The 19,871-nt window shown below is 36.7% G+C and overlaps 2 protein-coding genes and 1 long non-coding RNA gene across 3 annotated transcripts; all 3 read right to left on the bottom strand.

Moving 5' to 3' along the window:
• Window positions 1–62: 62 nt before the first annotated feature.
• On the bottom strand, window positions 63–5,675 carry LOC124443190 (5'-nucleotidase domain-containing protein 1-like). The gene is made up of 14 exons (XM_046993726.1): window positions 5,513–5,675; window positions 5,111–5,205; window positions 4,912–4,983; window positions 4,371–4,480; window positions 4,195–4,295; window positions 3,666–3,750; window positions 3,109–3,283; window positions 2,748–2,800; window positions 2,503–2,538; window positions 2,292–2,413; window positions 1,561–1,695; window positions 1,427–1,474; window positions 447–594; window positions 63–296 (listed from the first exon to the last, which is right to left on the bottom strand). The coding sequence occupies exons 1-14, from the start codon at window positions 5,597–5,599 to the stop codon at window positions 214–216; spliced, it is 1,350 nt and encodes a 449-aa protein (XP_046849682.1). The 5' UTR covers window positions 5,600–5,675; the 3' UTR covers window positions 63–213.
• Window positions 5,676–6,728: 1,053 nt separating this feature from the next.
• Window positions 6,729–8,503, bottom strand: LOC124443193. The gene is made up of 2 exons (XR_006947535.1): window positions 8,175–8,503; window positions 6,729–8,101 (listed from the first exon to the last, which is right to left on the bottom strand). It is a non-coding gene; the product is annotated as an uncharacterized LOC124443193 (long non-coding RNA).
• A 1,093-nt stretch (window positions 8,504–9,596) lies between these two features.
• Window positions 9,597–19,803, bottom strand: LOC124441665 (coiled-coil domain-containing protein 81-like). Its single transcript, XM_046992131.1, is given in 17 exon segments — window positions 9,597–12,070; window positions 12,179–12,405; window positions 13,440–13,518; window positions 13,587–13,672; window positions 13,754–13,837; window positions 14,815–14,847; window positions 15,009–15,083; window positions 15,158–15,225; window positions 15,228–15,331; window positions 16,277–16,523; window positions 17,624–17,766; window positions 17,941–17,986; window positions 17,989–18,019; window positions 18,104–18,360; window positions 18,708–18,864; window positions 19,302–19,363; window positions 19,517–19,803. Coding segments are annotated over 17 exon segments (2,043 nt in total). The 5' UTR covers window positions 19,596–19,803; the 3' UTR covers window positions 9,597–11,805.
• Between the last annotated feature and the right edge of the window lie 68 nt (window positions 19,804–19,871).

Here is a 19,871-nt window from a genome sequence, read left to right as displayed (position 1 = left end):
CAGGATGAGTTGCATTCGAGATAGATTTTGCGAGTGGTAAAAACAGTTTGCATTTTTCCAGCTGAGGTGAGAATTTTGTATATTTGAGTATAATCTTTGTAATTTACGTTCGATTTCTGCTTATACCAAGTATAATTGATCGTCGATTAATTTAACAGGTGATTTATCACTATGCGCTTTGTTCATCAACACGATCAAATAAAATTGTCTTGTTTACTTCGAAGTATGAGGAGCTTGCGGATAAAAACTTGTTCCTTCAACTAAGCCCTTCTCGAAGACGTGATCGATAGGCAAGCCTAGAAAATTCAAAACGATTAGATTGAAGATCAATTTACATACTTCTAAATGTGTAGTCGAAAAATACGCTACACTAAATCCATGATAACAAACGTCGTAAAGAACTTAACATTATAGACGTACGTATGTAGAATATACGAATTAACAACCTGAGATAGCGTCAAGGGAAGCGACAACCAATGAGCTGTATTTGCTCACAAGATGACCAAATATTGTATCCATCGATTCATCTTTTTCACAAAACAATGATCCCCATGATGAACATGTGAGAATATCTCTGCGCATTTTTCCTTCATTCTACGAAATATTCAAGTCATCAATTTATGAAACATCGTAGGAAAGACGGCCACGACTAATAACATGCAAATGCCAAAAAGATTAAAATGCTCGAATCATCAAAAGAGATTGTGATATTTTGTCTCGTTGATTTCTTTCCTATATAGGATCTAATTATCAGTTTATACGGATTCTTGTGCGATTGAACATGTGAGTTATTCGGAGACCCAAAAACAGCATATTTGGGACTCTTACTAGCTGAGTCTTTGAAAACGGGACTATATGGGAATATCAATTATTTTGGGGGGGGAGGGTGAGGGGCATTTATTTACGACGCCGTACCAAGTTCCGTAGAAATTCTTTCTTTTTTAAGGAATATAACAAGCATATATGAATACGACTTTCCAAAATCATCGATCTTCCTAAAGCCCTGCAAAGATTCAAATCATTCGATCCCAGATGTTTTCAAATCATTCTGAAAACCATAATATTACGCATGTTCGCAAATCCATACAAAATAAGGGGAATATATTCGTGATATAATTTACTTGGTACTTTCTAAATTTTATTCGGTAAACAAATTCGCCGCAGTTGGTGGTAGATTTCAATACGCGTTTAGATGACGATGAAATGACATTTTGTTTACTCCAATTTTCTCTCCAGTTCTAGTTCTGTTTGTTTATAGAATTGTATTGTTTGAAATGATCATTGTTATTTACGATTTGCACACTTTATTACAGATGTACATGAAAATCTGGACGGAAACATTGACTCTGTGGAGACAGAAGGTCCATATGGATCCAGTTAAACAACCCGTAAAATAATACATAAATGGAACAAGAAGTCGACTCACGCTCAATTTCTGTTTCTTTCTCTTTGTTCCCTCTTCAAGACTGCTTTCCTACACCATGTCACATACACATGTTAATTTCATTAAGAAACCGACGGAAGCACAAGAAAAATGGCAGTCTCTACTTCGCCCCAGACCTCTTTGTGTCCGTTTTCTGTCACAGTATCTTCAAACTCGTACTCCAACTCTTCAAGAAGTGCGACAGTCTGCCATTTTGAAAAATTATTCGGTGGGTAGACATCTGACAGCAAACTATCACCACAAAATAGAATCTGAATAAAAAAAAATCGATCATAAGCGTAGAAGTACCGAATGGACGGGGCAAACAGACTTTTTGCTAAATGGTTATTGTGCGCTTCGGCAGCATTTGAGAAGAAACTGGGCAGCTGAAGGATGCTAACCGGTGCTACAACCCAGTGCTGTAAAACTAAATTTATCAAATGGGCGGCTCTCTTGACGTTTTTGTCAATAGTGCCCTTTTAAAATTACCTATTTCAAAGGTAGAAGGGGGGCTCCTCTCCCAAACCCCCCCCCCCCTTCTGCAGCACTGCTACAACCCATGATCAATGGTACATATTGACCCATGACCATAAGAGAATACAATCAAATTGTTTACAGTACTGTAGCGTGATAACTACAAGCTATATAATTTAGTAACCTTACTCAAGAATCCATACCACTTAGTTTAGACGGTTTTAAAAACTGCTAGGTTGACCATCGTAAGCAAAACTTGCTGAACGGAGAAGTGCCCAGCCATATATGAAAAGTTGTTTTATTCTTAAAAGTACACTGAGGAGCAAAAATCATACATATACCATTTATGTGTTACGTCACAGTAGTATTCAGTACGGTAACCCTTACGTCATACCTTTATATCTTCCTTGCCGCAAAGTTGCTCAAGGTATTTTTGTAGTTTCGAAGAACTTCCCAAAGCATAGTTCCCACTTTCAGTCAAGTTCTGCACAGGAATTTTCTCTTCCTTTCTGTCAACTGCCAAAGAAAAATTTGACAATTTCAAACCATATAAACGGCTGCAGAAAGGGAAGCGCGACTGAAGACAAATGAATCCTTTTACTGACCTACTTCTACAAAGTCTTTTCCTTCGCGAAAGAAACCTGAAAAATCAGTATAATTGTACATAGTAAATATCACAGAACTCTTCGGAATGTTGCGTTCGTCAAAAATAAATTATAAACAGGTCATCTTTGGATATATTCACATTTGAAACAACTAAAAGTTTGAATTTAAAGTCGCATTGCTCTGACTATTCAAAAAAACTCTGGACGCGCCACCTATGTATTTAACCAATCGGAGAAGAGCATACCCGGTTTTTCAGCTCGACTTATATAAACGTCAACGTAAGACCTCCAATCATCACTAATCAATAAAAAAAAGAAAATGAACATTAATATAAATCATCCACATGCTGTCTCAGAGACTAAAGGCTGCAGTCCACTCGGCCCGCGTCACACCGTAACGTATCAATGAGCATGCGTAGTTTCAAAATGGGTTTTTATTTTGTGCGCTTATATTTATACTTAAACTTCTCAGCTTCGTACAAATAAGCGTATCAACCGAAAACTCTGGCTCAAATTCAATAAACTCAAAAATCACGTTTGATCCCCTTTTAGTTATGTCGAACACATTTAAAGTGGAGTCAGCCTTGACTATATGTGATTCCGTACCCAAAAGCATAATCCAGGACAAACATTGAATAGTCAGCTTGGGAATTCGTCGCCAAAAATAGTTTCTTTCCCTCTTTTCGCAGGCTTTTCAACCATGTTTTGGTCTTTTCTGACGTCTTCTTGATGTATTTGTGTGGCTCTGCTTTCATGGCTGGGAAAAAGTACCCTGTGTTGGCTAAAATTACAGATATTGGCGTCCATTTAATGAAACCAAACAATGAGAGAGACATATATATAACTCAAAGGCAAAACTATTAAGGGAGAAGTTGTTACATCTAACTGACTATAGCAACAGGAAGGCCACCATCGGGTAAGCGTACCTATACGTGCAGTTTTTTAGCAAATTTCTATCACGAAACACGCTCGTCCGGAGGTAAAGATCCGCATTTTGCTAGTTAAGTAATAAACTTTCTATCCGTCATGAATTATTGGCGTCAAATTTTGGCAAGCGATAACAATCCAGACATATTCAGTTCGAATACTGACACTTATAGAGTCTATTTTCGTGAAGGCGGCTGACGGGCTCGAAGAAGAAGCGTCAAATTGTAAGCACTCGCCTGCAAACGCCTTACAGTCGAAATTCATAACCAAAGACCAAAGAACGTCCCCCCATAATTTAACATAGCTGTCGTTATCTCTTTCCTGTCAAACAAAGGAAAATATAGGAAATGAATGATCTCGTTTATAAACTAAACGTTCAAGTTTGCAAGTTTATACAAAAAAAACAAAATTTCTACACACTAGAAAGTTAAAGAAGTAAAATCAATAACAATAGACGAACTTAAGGATTGATGTTCATATAAGAATTGATAACATATGAAAAATCTGAACTTTCCAGGGGAACTATTTTCATTTTACACATTCAAGATTCTCTATTCCCCAATTTCCCCTCAGCCTACAGGCCCCAAAACAAATAAATCGTCTCTTTGTGCATAAGTACAAAGACTTTGGTTGTGGTAAATGTTTGTTTAAAAAGTTAACCACCCTCAAAGCTAGACCATAAGTAACACATCAACTCATCTCTATTACTGTTTCATAAACATATTACTACAAACAGTTTTGACTACTTGAACATAATTCACACACCAGGTCATTTTCCAAGTCGATAAGCCTAGCACACATCAACATGGCTGGCATATCAAAGAAGTTCTCGAACATTCTGTAGTTACCACCACGGGTAAGATGTCCTAAGAAAAAAACATGAAAACCAACGATTTAGAGGAGTTTTTTTTCCATCTAAAAGCATTCAAGAATATGCAAACCTTTTGACTTCATTCCTTCAATAAATTTATCATATGGATCCCAATTTCTGTCCTTTCCATATTTTTCATCCAACATATTTTCATTCATCATTTTTGTTCCATGTGAAGCCCTTCCAATAAACAACAACATTACTTTTGAAAATGCTACTTGTCAGCAGCAACATAACGGCATGCAAGCAAGGTTGGAGGGGGGGGGGGCATATATCAGGGAGTTGGGGGTGTGAAACTTCTAGCAGTGGTGTATGTATAAAAATTAGGTACACTACAGGATGAAGAACACCCTTAATTTTAAGAGGATGGGCTGTGTGCACCCGTGATGCAAGGCTGGGACTGTTACAGAAATTTCATATTATCATCATTCATTTCTCTAGAAATTTATTATTTCACAAAAAGAAAACATAGAAATATTCACAAAAAGAAAACATAGAAATATTTATATAAGACTAAAGAAGTAGGCACGCCATGCTAATGAAAGGCAGCAAGGACATATATAAAGCCAGAAGGATGTAAAGCCAGAGAGTCAACTACCTGGTTTTTGTACCTCAATACTTTCCCACTCTTGCCAACTTTTACAAGATCTCCTTTCTTGGCATCGAGAATAAGACCTCTGGTGCTTAAGAGAAATAACTGTTTTTCCAATCTTCTATTCATTCATCTTTATTTATAAATTGTATTATTAATTTCCCAAAGAGGATACCCTTATCCCCACCTTTCCATATTCATCCCTATTTTTAACTAACCAAAAATCAGCTAACGTGTCAAATGGCTCATCAAGTAACTCCTTTGGATATCCTTTCTTTTCCACAAGAATTCGGCACAAACTCATGTAGACCATCTATACAAATACAAAATACACAGCAAAGAGTTGCGGTGACAGTCCTAAAAGCCTGAGCTGCGCGAACTATAAGATTTAATTCATTCAAAAATCGTTTTGCCTTGTCAGCAGGTAAGTTGGTGATTTGGTAACTGACTGAGACTGATCAAATATTAGCTGATAGACATGGTTCAATAGATGTGTTAGATTGTTTGTGTTTTGCTGGCAGACACATGGATCCTAAGGTTGTAGCTAACTAAGTACTGATCTATTGAATTGTTACTTTATTTTAAATAATTTAAATAATTAATCAAAAGACAGGACTTACTGGAAAAAGATTTTCCAACTTATATTGCACAAAAGCATGGTCAATATCAAAACCAAGTACATCGAAATCTTGCAATACGAATGACATGATGAATGAAACTTTTCCTGCTCCTTTCCATAAATTTTCCACAAATTACCTGCAAGCAGGTGGCTAGCCTAAAAGAAGCCGGGCAGGGCAATAATTGGTGCTAATTGAGTGTTATGCAAACGTTCTTCTGCGAGTGTCTTTACCACATTTTTTCATGATCCCTCTTTTCCATTTCAGTCAGCCGCATTGCTACAGTATCGTCAAAGTCTAGTATCTTCTTTAGGAATAATAATGTTGAAACTCGAGAACTTATGTAATTCGTTCTAGTGTGTTTTCAGGTATATGTCTTCATTAGCCTTTCATGAGTGATCTGATATTAAAACTTAAGTCCCAATATACTCCAGTCTAGTGTCTTCATCAGTAGTGATCTGAATCATGTGATGTTAAAACTTGAGTTCTTCTATACTCCAGTCTAGTGTCTTTTTCGGGAGTGATATGAGGTTAAAACTTGAGTACTTAATCTTTATATACTCCAGTCTAGTGTCTTCTTCAAGAGTGATCTCATGTTAAAACTTAAGTTGTTATACTAGTAGCGTCTACATCGGGATTAATAAGATCTTGAAATTTGGGTCGTTGTTTACTCCAGTTTATTGACGTCATTTGGGAGTGTCTGTTCAAATACAAGCTTGTGCTGGACGTGTTCTATTAAAATCTGGAGTTTGTCGTGCAGTTGTTGCAGCTTAGTACATATCTTTTTGCTCATAACCAAATAACTCACAGTGACAATATTTCTTATCATCTATTCTTTTCAACAAAAAGGTGAATTTCATAAAGCTTCGTTCGACACGAAATAAGCCTGTTTTCTATCATGCATAATGTCATTACGTCATTCATGTCAGAGGCAATTACTTCAAGGTAATTAGGCAAAAGAAAGGACCTTTAGAATTAAAAATTGTTACAGTATCCGTTAGTGGGCAACATTGACGTAAAACAGCAAATTTGTGACTGTTTCAAAAATACCATTTCGTCATGTTTTAGAATAGACCAAACGTACTGGAGCAAAAAAGATTATTGTTTAGTTAATCGAGGGCGTGCAGGAACCTAAAAAATAACAACACAAATGGCAACATCAAAGGGGCACGAGTGCAGGAATAAAACCAAAACCATCTCGATATCACTAGCACACACCTTTTGTACTAAAGTAGCTTTAATAAACCGTTGTGTATTTAATAATTTGTTAACTTTTATAATTTTTACTATCATGTGAGGGGCCCATAAGGCCCGGGGCCACAACGGTTTCTCGCTATCATGGATTACATCCCCGGCACCCACGCCCCTGTTGTTTAAGTGGTAAGCTTTGCTTTTTTATCATTGACATATTTTAAATTTTCAAGTTTCTATCTGGCTTATTGGTATACATCATGCTCATTTTCCCTTTAGAAGTTTATAATAACTAACAAGTCTGGATACTTTTTATGAAGATTAGCATGATTAATATCCACTTGCACCGCCAGCTCGAAGATTACGGGGGATATTGATATATTCATGTTCAATAAAAAAATCATTTGATTTCAAAGGAACTAAATATGGCAAAACATGCGCATTTGAATGTCCCCACTCCAAAATATCGTGCTGACATCGCCTGATCGCTACTGTTAATCATATAATATAGCTATAACGTCCCCGCCTGGCAAATTGTTGGCTCACAAGCCTGTGTCCTCGAATCCTCGACACGATTCGTTGTGTGAGAAAAAAACAAACAACCCAAAATAGGTATTCAGTAGAAGCAATTGGCTCCTTATTAGGAAAAACAACTCGTCTAAAGACAAATATCAAATTGAAGTGTTTCCTGATTACTAATGTTCTGTTAGCCCACTCAATAAGGTTATATTTTTACTTCTGTCAGGAAGCACCCTTTTTGGCTAAATTTCGAGGTTCGAGCGCAAACGTCGAGGATAGGGGTTAAAGATGGAGAAGGAGATTAAAAAGTCAAGCGTAAGGACAGAAGTTGAACGTAAAGTTAAATTGTTCATTTCAACCAATCCTCTACGAGTATATTTGTTCGCACGTATCATGATAACTCTTCATCTGCTTTTTTTCATTTTGAGCGTGTCCAGAACTAGCCTTCAAATTCAAACGTAAGTGCTTGTCATGTCGTTTAAAGTACTTGGCGTAAACTTAATCATAGTATGGTTTAAGAAAGAGTGTTAAAACTCGCAATTCACACTGGCATTCTCCTTGCGGGCTCATAAATTCTCCCGATCTCATTTTTACCATTGAGTTCTATAATAACTGAGTATATTGAGTTATTATAGAACTCAATGATTTTTACCCGTCACTCATTCGGAGGACGAGCACCTTCATCAACATGACCTGCATCACGTCGCAGTCACTTCGTCGCCAAATTTTCTGATAAGCAAAATCAAACGTAACTGATAAGTCTTGTTGTGCATTTTAGTGGATAGCTGTGGTGTACCTAATTCCCTCTGATCTTTCGAGAATTTAGTTTTGACGCAACTCTTGACACGCGCAAACTGACGTGGCTCCCTATAGGAAAACCGCCTAAAATGAACAGACTTTTTACATTTTTACCATTCTGTGAAATAAATAAATTTCTTGACCATTTATTTTCTACCTTCACTCTCGACTTCTTTTTACCTCGACGCTCGACATTACAACAAACCCTGTTTGTCAAAATATCGCGTGCGTTCCGGACTGATGGCAATAGGGCACACGATATCATATAAACATGAAATCTGAGAACTAACCATGAAGAAGCCAATTGAGACAGGAATATAAGACCTCTTAACAATGAGGTATTTTTGTGTTTTTCAAACTTCAAAGATAAATTTTAACTCGTACATATTTTACAAAATTGTACATATTGCCGGTTAAACAGTCGTGTGAGCTTGATATTGACAAAAAATTTCTTAATTTGAAGCGGATGCTTCGAGAGCATTTCAAATTATTGACGTCATTCATAAAAAGTTTTTGTGTGTTTGTTGCCAAATAAGTTTAGGGCACGGTTAATAATAAGCTTAGGTAGGGGGCTTGAGACCGTAGCCAGTTGAAACCGGCTTTTGAATCATCAACGGTGCCAACTGCGAAGAACGCTCTTGATTGGTCGAGTATGACGACATGTAGATGAGTCATTGTTATTGGACACATGCAACAATTTCTCTCTCTATATAAGACGCGCGTTGCCATCCCAGTAGCATGAAAACTTGAAAGCTGTATTTTGCTGACATAGAGAAATTTTGTACGTTGATGCAACTTGCACAATTATTGCGCGAGATTTAGAGACAATTGCTACATTAGTCTAAATGCCATTACAAAGACGAAGGAGACGGAGCCATAGGAAGATGGCTGAACATTGTACAAACAATAACGAACAAGTGGTTGTGGATGAGCGAGATTTATACGAACAAAACTTCATAAACGAAGGTTTGCGAGATACGCAACTGCTCGACGCCGGACCGTATCGAAGAAGGAGGACTATAACAAAGATCTTTCGAGATAACAAATACGCACCGAGCTTGGACGATATCGAAGAAATTGATGAGACTTCGTACGAAAATAATAATGGAACACATGCAAGAAGTAGCAGTCCAACGCTTTCATTGTATTTGGTGCACAAAGAAAGGATAAGAAACAGCAAGGGCAGGACTAGGAGATCGAGTACAAGAAAGTTTTCAACGAGGAACAGAACTAATCTTGAAGCACTCACAGCTTCGACTTAAACGTGTGATGTAAGAGTTTCAAAGATTGCATAAGTGATGACTCGCCACATAAAAAGGTTATAGAACACGGCGAAGGTAAAATTGAAAGAGAAATTAGAAAGAACCCGCGCTTCACGTACACTTTCGATATTTAATTTAGGAGGATAAAATTCAGATACTTCAATCCATGTGCACACAAGACGACAGACGTTAAAAAATGAAAAGGAATGTGTACTCATGAAAATCGAATGAAACTGTAAAGAATAATGTCGCTTAAAAAGCATCAAAAAGCGAAACAATATTTAACATATCATGATGTAAAGATGGCAGATATAAGATTAGGTTGGATAGCTATATTATGCAGGCCATAATTACAAAGATATTTATGGAAATAAGCTACGGTTTATACCTTTATGAGTGAATTTAAAATATATATACATAGGATCATTATAAAGAATAAACAGAAGGCTTGACGCCCTATATTGGATTTAAAGTTCATCGTTGAAATATTTCTTCTCCGTTTGTGTTCTTCATACGACCAAAATGTATAGTAAGCATGACTAATTTTGGAATGCGGTGGAATTTCAAAGATTCATTGCATGATACCAAAAGATGCACAACAAAGCCGTACAAACTTCAACTGAGTAATTTTCAATTGGAATTTTAGTTAGAATGTTGTCGCCCCCACTAAAATCCATGGAATTCGCTCAATGAGTTATTTGCTATCTTCAAAGCGCACAAAAAGACGGAACTTAAATTAAAGAATTATGAATTTTTCAACCAAACACATTTTCTAGTTGTACGCCGGTCGTTAAGAGTTGAGAGTGGAAAAATAATTATCGAAGGTCGAAGATGATGAAAACAAATTTAGTTTAAAAAATTTCCTTTGCAAATCGCATCGTTCCGTTTCCTCCGCCTTCTTCCTTTTTGTTGTGTATAAAAATACACTAAATTCCTATGACGTATTCTTTTATAGAGCAATGAGTTGTAGCATGCGTACTGCATTCCAACGTTTCGTTCTATCACGACACCGAACATTTTAATAGTACATTTGAGGATAAATTTGCCGAATACGCTGGCGTTTCACTTTATAAAACCTGAATACACAATACGCCAATAAAAATCTACAACATTTGTCATCTTGAATCGATAGTTAGCCATTTCACGGAGTTTACCTTGCGCAAATTACAATTAAATCTATCTACATCGTAAGAGGAAATTCATCTTTTCTCGTGCATGATAATTTTTTAACCAGACTCATCCACGAATTGATGATATCAACACGATGATATTAAATCGGCTTAAGCAGGTGTCTTCTCGCGCCACCTGCAGCCATATTTACAATACAATGACAATGACTTTTTTCTTTTGATATGCGCAGGTTATCGGCTGTCGGAAATATCGCAAAAAACGACCATTACAAAACAAATTTACGTTGTCAATTTCTTAGACACCCGTCGAGTATTTTGTTTAAGCCCGCCAAAATTTTCAGGATATTTTTCATTCTCTCCGACAAATTTTGTTTCGACCTCGACATTTTTTCCCGACCATCGGCATTTCTTTCCGTTTCTAGACATTTCCCACCAATTTAAGCCAAATCCCCAAACTCATCAACAATATCAAAACTTGGTGTAATATCTAACATATCGGTAAAAAATTTTCAATTTGGTCAAATTGTTTTCTTGTTGTGGAGGCTTAAAGTTGCCTTTCAATGGACCATGTCCGTCGTGGCATGAAGTCTGGGTCAAGCCAAATTCTGACGTCATCCAAGGTAGTTGGTATGTTTTGTATTTAGGAATCCCTTGAATGACGTCGCAAAGGTAAGTCGTTCCAGACTTTTCGAGCGACGGACAAGGTCCATAGAAGAAACATTTTTGCTAACTTTAAATAGCAATAAAAATGGAACGATTTGACAAACTTAAAAACCTTTTTTCACTGATACATTGAAAATCACACCTAAATTTAATATCGCTATCAAAAATTTTTCATGAAAGGGGCTTTTTAACACTCGACGTTTAGTCTATTTCTTACATGTTTTTATAATGCATTTATCTTATCTTTTTATTTCATTATTTTATGGACAAACTCTTTAACTTTGATCGATGGACAAGCTTTTTAATTTCTCGAGAAACACTCAATCATGTGACTTTTCAAGAAACACCCAATCATATAACTTCTTAAGAAGCAAGCACCCAATCATGTAACATTTAAAGAAACACCCAATCATGTAGCTTTTGAAGAAACACCCAATCACGGAACTTTTCAAGAAACACCCAATCATGTAACGTTTAAAGAAGCACCCAATCAAGTAACTTCTTAAGAAACACTTGATTTAACTTTTTAAGAAGCACCAAATTATGAAATTTTTCAAGAAACACCCAATCATGATACTTTTCCAAAACAAACCAGTCGTGCAACTCTTTAAACAACACAATCGATCACATAAACACGTATCTGTGAAATAATTTACAGAGTACATACGTGTAACCAAGAAAATACAGTCCACATCATCAGTGGATGATAACTTATCTTCATCACATCACTATTCTAAATAATCAATCTTGATCCAGCGATGTACCGACTTTCGCGCCAAATGTTCGACTCCCCACAATTCCAAGGGCGCCTACCACATTGTTGACATCGATTGTATTTGTTGCATTGTGCTTGTATGAGTACCCCCGGCGATCGTGTCCTCGCTTTTTCTTCGTGTTCTCGTTCTGCTTTTTGGCGCATTGTCTCCGCCCAGGATTTCTCAAGCGCATGACGCGTTTTTACTGCTTCGTAGAAAGTTTTCGCTCGTTCGAGCTGCAACCTGGCGTGGAATTAAATAATAGCATTACTAATACAAGCTGTATCTATACCCGTGAATGGTAAGGATCTGTACTTCGTTTATCACTATGAATATAATCAACAGACTTACTCTTTCTTAATCTTGTCCAACATTGCGGATTCCTCGCGTTGGGAGGTGAGATCGCTCAAAATTGCGGCTCGTTTTTTGTCGGCCACCATCGCCAACTGCTCGTGATACAATTTCCGCGCTTGTTCCCGTTTCTCTTTCATTTTTTCTCGGTTGTCATCACTTCTACCAAAGACCGGCTCTGGCGGATCGGGCTCGCCGATCGGCAAAGGAAGAGATTTGAAAAGAACCTAAGGATGTTACGAGAGTGGTTAGAGATGAACTTGATCACAAAGTGATCCGTTGGCACACCACAATCACATAATATTTGGAGGAATCAAAGTCGTTTTTGCAAAACTACTTCGCAAGAGCAATAAAAACATCGACAATGGCAGGTTTTTATGCCAACTGATCAAATACTTCGCGTCGCGAACTGCAGAGATTCGCCCGTTGTAGAACAGGTATTAATATGTAACAACAGGATGGTAGTAACTTTACTAACTCCTACACGTCCAAAGTGAACTTCAACAAACAGTAAATTTGTGATGAAATATCAAATGATCTCGACTACAAAATAAACTAAGTTCAAAACTCTACTCTATCTATCCTTACTGGTTTGATTTTCTCTAACTTCCTTCTCAATACGCATGACGATCTCGGACTCAATGTGTTTTCAAAGGGTTTGATAATGTTTGGTTTGGGCAATCCCATGCGATCAAGAACAGAGCGATTCAATAAATTTCGTCGCAAAATATGTTTGTCGATGAAAATCTAAAACATGTTAGATGAAACGATTGCTCCTCATCATTCACTTTTCATGAAAACATTCATTAGTGTAAAGACTGTCCTCATTTTCTGTTGTTCATTCATCAATACCTAAACTGACATACGTTATCTTAGTTTATATTTTAGGTAGTGTAGAGACTGTTCTTGTTCTTTGTTGTTCATTCATCAATACCTACACTGACACACGTTATCTTAGTTTATATTTTAGGTAGTGTAAAGACTGTTTTTGTTCTCTGTGGTTCATTCATCACTACCTACACTGACACATGTAATCTTAGTGTATATTTTAGGTAGTGTAAAGACAGTTCTCGTTGTTTATTGTTCATTCATTGCTACCTACACTGACATACGTTACAACTACATGCACTGAATCATGTCGACCTGCAAACGCAGGTCATACGTCAAAATATCTCCATTGCAGAAGCAAGTTTTTCATTACGCTGAACAACATAATATCCCACGATGCAAAATGCATAATACCTAAACGTTCACTCTTTACCTGAGAATTCAAAGCATCGCGGTAGTGTTGCATGTTCAACTTCTTATCCTGAATAAACTGCTCACGTTGTCTAGCAAGCCTGCAATAAATAACAAACTATACTTAACTTGCTTGGCAAAGATTCATTCAAGCAATATTTGATCTTACTCTTCGGCCAACTGTATTTGTTCAAGCCGATCCTGTATATCTTTATCCGTTTTCTCCTTACTGAACAATCGATTCTTTTCTTCTACCTAATGTTGGAAAATCGTAGATTGATCCATTAAACCAAATGGAAGTAAAGTTATTAAGCATGCAATCAAAGCTATACATACCTGTTGTTTAAGGTCACTAGAATATTCTGCCTGCTTCTGGGAGTACAAGGGTGACATTGGACGATTGCGAAACAGAAATGATCTCTAAATAAACAATATGCGTTCTACATGACATCAATGCAAACAACAATTAAACGTCTATCAATGAAATTGGCAAACTATGTCTTGAAATTCTGGTATGAACCGATAATGGCTAAATAGGAAAAGTCAAAGCTACTTCTTTCGTTCGACTATACGGTTCAACATCGTAGCTACACAATTTACATGTCCAACATGTATCAGTATGTCAACATGTATCCACAATTTCAACATGTTTCAACATATACAACATGTATCCACATGTCCAACATATATCAGTATCAGTGCACATCATGTATCACTATGTACAACATGTATAAGTATGTCCAACATGTATCACTCTGCTTACTCTAACATGTATCAGTATGTCCAACATGTATCAGTATGTCCAACATGTACGTATCACTATGTTTAAATGTATCAGTGTGTACAACATGTATCCGCAAATCCAACAAGTATTTAAAAGAGCCAACATGAATTCAGTATGTCAAACATGAATCAGGATATTCAGCACGTATCTAGTACGCAAATTGTATATTTAAAGTACGAATGCAAAATAGCTGCACTGATATTAGTCTAGCTTGCTTCAAGAGATGGATCTTTGTAAATTTCCTAACAAATGACCTTCACTCAAAACGACGCGTTGTATTGAGAGAAGGAAAGGAGGGATATTGTTTATGATAAAGGAGAGAGCTACGTATGAGTATGTTAAACACTACACAAGAGTTAACGATTCGAACCACTGTATAAATCATAAACGGTCAATGCTTGTGATATGCGTGCTCCCTATACTGTAATCCAACTCAAAACAATTTAAAAAATACATCCAAACCGCCCAATCCAAGAATTGCAATCCATGATGATTTGCAGCGCTGGTGTAGCGTTCTAACGAGCTGCACACTGACATTTAAGATTTATCCAAGTTTATCCACATATGACATTAAATTTAAGTAAAAATTTTAGGACATGCAACTTTTGCTTACATGAAAGTCCGTGGAACGAGTGTTTTTCTTCTCCTAAGGTGTAGAATAAAACAAAAAGACACTTAACAACTACTCTACGCAGCTAACGAAATAATTCATTTTCATAGAAAAGAATTAAATCATACAAAATTCTTCAAAACAATACAGCACTGAAATACGGCACCGAAAGTTTTGCACAAAGACAGAACACTTACATTGATGGCTTCTGAAACCCCGACATTAAAAGCAGCCGTTTCCTCGTTTCTTTTCCTATCTGCCATCTGTTTAACCTGCATGTGAAAGTCGCACATACAAAATTCAATTAACATGCATGTATTAGAGACTTAATCACCTAAACACCTACGTATTCTTGATGAATGGCGTCCTGATCCTTGGTACATTGATATTGTTGTAAGCAACGGTCGTTCTCAGATCACGTTTTCTCATTTCTTCTGCAAAGTATATAGGTTTGTTTTTTGTTTTCCTCTGATGACACAGGTAACACAACTCTTGTCCGGCCTTGTTATTATGACAACATCTTAAAGAAAAAATACATATTTTAGATGGTGTAAAGATCGTTCTCGTTTTCTGTTGTTCATCCATCACTACCTACAATGACACACCTTATCTTAGTTAATATTTTAGATAGTGTAAAGATCGTTCTCGTTTTCTGTTGTTCATTCATCAATACCTACACTGACACACACACTATTTTAGTTTATATTTTAAGTAGTGTAAAGACTGTTCTCCTTCTCTGTTGTTCATTCATTACTACCTGCACTAACATAAGTTATCTTAGTTTATATTTTACGTAGTGTAAAGACTATTTTTGTTCTCTGTTGTTCATTCATCACTACCTACACTGACACACATTATCTTAGTTTATATTTTATGTAGTGTAAAGACTGTTCTTGTTCTCTGTTGTTCATTCATCACTATGGAACCTATACTGACACAAGTTATTTTAGTTTAATAAAATAAAGACTTTTCGTGGTGACAAATCTGTAAATAGTTATAAATATCGCAAATATCATAGTGAATGGCAAAAGTAATATAATAAGTTTTGAGCGTCATCTCCCCTTTTGGAGATGACGTACACTCTTTCTTGGCATTATAAATGTCGGTAGATTGTAAATTTTCATTTAGCAGACGTTGACACCTGAGGAGTAGTCTGCCGAAATGCATCGTGTCGTTTAACTTAGAACTATCGGGTTAGTGCTCTTTACGTAAAACAGTTCTTTTAAGAACTATCAACTTATTATATTACTTTTACCATTCACTATGGTATTTGCAATATTTAGAACTTATTATTTTAGTTTATTATTTAGGTAGTCTAACAATCTTAGTCCTCAATTGTTCATTCATCACTACCTACACTGATTAAGAAAGACATATCTCCACGTCACAAACATTTGAAAAAAGTCCGTAGCAAAAGGTTTACATGATGACTTACAAAAGCATGGTTGCAAAGATTTTAACTCACCTAAAGTTGGGACTTTTTAAAGTAATCTTTCCCGTTGTCGCTGGAGGTGAAGCGTCACTATGATTTGGCATCCCTTCGCGACCGTTCGAGGTTCGTGACAAACGACGTAATTTGATAGCATGAGGGCACGACAAAGGACGGTGAGGTACCTCATTTGGATTATCCAAAATCGTCCCAGGTGGATTCAAGATGCCAGCCTGAAATCGATTTCTACCATCGACGTTTGCGTACGTGGGTGATATCAGTTCTACAAAGATTAAAAGCTGTCGCTTTGAATTTGTTCAGAAAAGTCAAATAAAAACATGGGTAGAGGTTCAGACGACGAGCCTCATGGCGAGTCACGTCATCTTGGAACGCACGAATGTTGTATATTGCATCATTGCTTGCTGAGTGGCTATAGTAACAGACACAAACATTCAATGACATAACTATTGTTATATGAAAGAATGTTTTATGCAGTGCGGTGTTTGAAATTAAATGAAGATATGATCTTCGCACTTTGTTGGACAATTTAAGCAATTGTCTCATGAACCTGAAAAATTCAGGTGACTCAACGGGATTCGAGCCCATGACCTCTGCGGTGCCGGTGCAGTGCTCTGACCAACTGAGCTATGAAGTCACACAGTGGTGAGCAAGTCAATTTTGTTGGGCTCATGTTTGAAAAGGACAATTGCTTAAATTGTCCAGCAAAGTGCGAAGATCATATCTTCATTTAATAACTATTGTTATAAAGTAAATGGTTTGAACCCGAGAGTATCGTTTTTGTTGGTGGATGTAGATCGATCGTCCAGGTTAGTAGAGTCATGAGGATTGTTGGTGTTGAAGTCGAATGACGTTTCGATTTCACTTGACTCTGAAGATGACAAACGCTAAGGTGGTCAAAACGTCAGTCAACTTCAAGACCAACAGTCCTTCCAGGACTCTACTAGGCTGGACGATATACATCTACAAACATGTAATTATTGTTGCATGCAGCATTAACTTCGTGTTATACATTTTCGTAAAAGAACAGTGCTTAGGGGAAAGCATATCCTTCAAAAAGTGCGCGTCATGCACTATTTAGAAACTTTCGTTGCGATATTACATGTCATAAAAATTACACACATTATATATATTTCGCGATAAGATAAATTCGGAGCCCACCAAATGCGATAGAGTCAGACCACAAACATTTGTTGGGGGAAATGAAACCAAGAAAGGTCTTAATCGATTCCATTTTGCCGTGTATTTTTTTATACTTTTCCTACATGCCTCGTACTGCATCTATTTTGAATCACATGAGCAAAATTGAACAAATGACCACGGGGTATAAACAAATTTTGGTGGCAAAGCATTGAGTTTTCTTACTTTTATCAACGGCGTTTGGTTCAACGACAGCAGCATTTAATAGATTCTCGTCGACCTTGTTCATGGTCGGTTTCGGAGTGGCCACTGATCCGGTCGGACAGCAGTCTTCATCTGCAGACTTATCGTCAGAGTTCATATCAATCCTTAAAAAAACATTGTTTAAATAAGACGATGCAAAAAACCAATGTCTAAGAAGACCAGCGCGAAGAAGGGATTACTTAACGATGAACGCTTGTCTTCATTTCATTTCGCTTCATTTTTCAAATGTACAAAACTAAATATATATCTTAGTAAATTTGGCGTCAGAGTGTTACAACCTGGGAAGAATGAGAGTGTTGCCAGTCGTCGGTCTCAGCGGATAATTTCAGAGAAAACTGAATCACTTGTATCTGGCCTCTATAAATCAACAAAAAACAGCTGTTAATGCCAACAGGAAGAGCAATATATAGCTAAAGGATTACTAAGATCAACTCGACGTACGTTTTTCAAAGCATTCACAAGCTCTCCTGTTTTATCAATGCCTTTGACAAATTCCTTGAAGAATTTCATCTTCACTCGCAAATCTCGGATAGACAGACACCCGATGCCGGCGAAGACGAACTCGACGTTTCTTTTGACGTATAAGGATCGCGAAACAGCTTGTATGACTTCTTTAACGCAACTTTCGACTAATTCTCGAGAGTAAGGGAGCTCCGTTGCAATTGCGGTGAAATTAAGAGGCAGAATTGGTATTTGACCTATAGTGAAAAGCGACCCCATATATAATGAACAATAGTTGAATTCCTTTAAAGCCGAATGGCATATGATGAAGTCTTTAAGTTTAAAACAAAGAATCGATTTATTGATAGTGGATGTCGTGATGACCGGATAACACATGTGCAAAATTTTAAAAATATTTGAACAACAATGTCGCTTGCACGATAATTTCCTTCATTGAATTTTCCAATGAATACTAAATATACGCATGGCAAGAGCGAGACACAAATGCCACTTAGGTAAAAATGTAGAAAAGTACCAATAACATTCATTGTCGCCAAAAACCGTTCAATCCAGACAAAGCAAACATTCAATGATGTAACTATACCTGTGACGTAGTGCTTCGTATAATTCAAAGCATGCATCTGAGCGAAACTTTCGGCCACCTGAAAGATTGGCCTTTGCACCATGATTTGACGAGCGTGACCCAGATCTATGTTTCTTTGAGAGAATGTGAAGCTGCCGAGATTGGGTATATTCACTCCCTTTATTAATAGAAATGAATGCGATTTAAGTAGAACAACACGACAAAAGAATGAATTACCATAGACAAAGACATAACATAGACATTAAAAACAATGACCAGCCGACAATTTGAAGAAATATAGTATAAAGCAAATTCCGAAAAAGCAAGACATCTTGAGATTGTAAAATACAGCCGAGGATGACTTTGAAATAAAGTCGAAAATTTACAGTTCACTTCTCGTCTTGTTTTGATGCATATTTTGCAATCTCAAGATGTCTTGCTTTTTCGGAATTTGCTTTATACTTTATAACATAGACATTAGTTTGAAATTTATGAAATGCTGTAATAACAACTCCCGGCTTTTTTCAAACAAGCAGCCGATTCCCTTCGTCATTCTTATTCAAAGCTAACATGTTCTAATGTGCAGTCGAATAAAATATAAATCAACTACAAGACCTTTTGGTTGGTCATTTGCCTTTCGATGAAATGCGACACGCTTTCCCAAACGGCTGCAACATCTGAAAATCAATAAGATAAAATACGACGTAAATAATCACGTACATTATCAACTTGTTTATCGAAAAAATTTAGAATGAAATACGAAATTCTAATTCTTAAAACCGAACTTTACAAATGACGAGTTTGGCAAGACTACACACAACAGAACATACCTTCCTCGCTAAATTTTGCAATATTAGAAAACTTATTCTTCTTTATTTCTTGAAATAATGATGGTTCTACTTCTACCATGATAATTTTATAGTTATTTTCAAAACACCGTTCTTAAATGGACCACGAGCCACATTGTTTACAACGCGACTTAAGCTTCTATTGCCATGGCGATAAAATGTTAATTAGTGCTCTAATTATTCTAATTGTGACAAGATTGGCGTTTGGGAGCGAGTGCGCGTGGTGTGAAAACCAGTAAATGAATTTCTTTCAACAAACGAACGTTTTAAGCTATTGCTAAGAAGTTTTAAAGAAACCCGCACGGATATTTAAATAAAGATAATTTGACGCAGAAAT

Source organism: Xenia sp. Carnegie-2017, unplaced genomic scaffold, assembly GCF_021976095.1.
Source record: "Xenia sp. Carnegie-2017 unplaced genomic scaffold, XeniaSp_v1 HiC_scaffold_20, whole genome shotgun sequence".
In the NCBI taxonomy this organism is placed as follows: Eukaryota; Metazoa; Cnidaria; class Anthozoa; order Malacalcyonacea; family Xeniidae; genus Xenia; species Xenia sp. Carnegie-2017.
The sequence above is the reverse complement of the archived record's forward strand: the minus strand, read 5'-3'. Positions and strand labels throughout refer to the sequence as shown.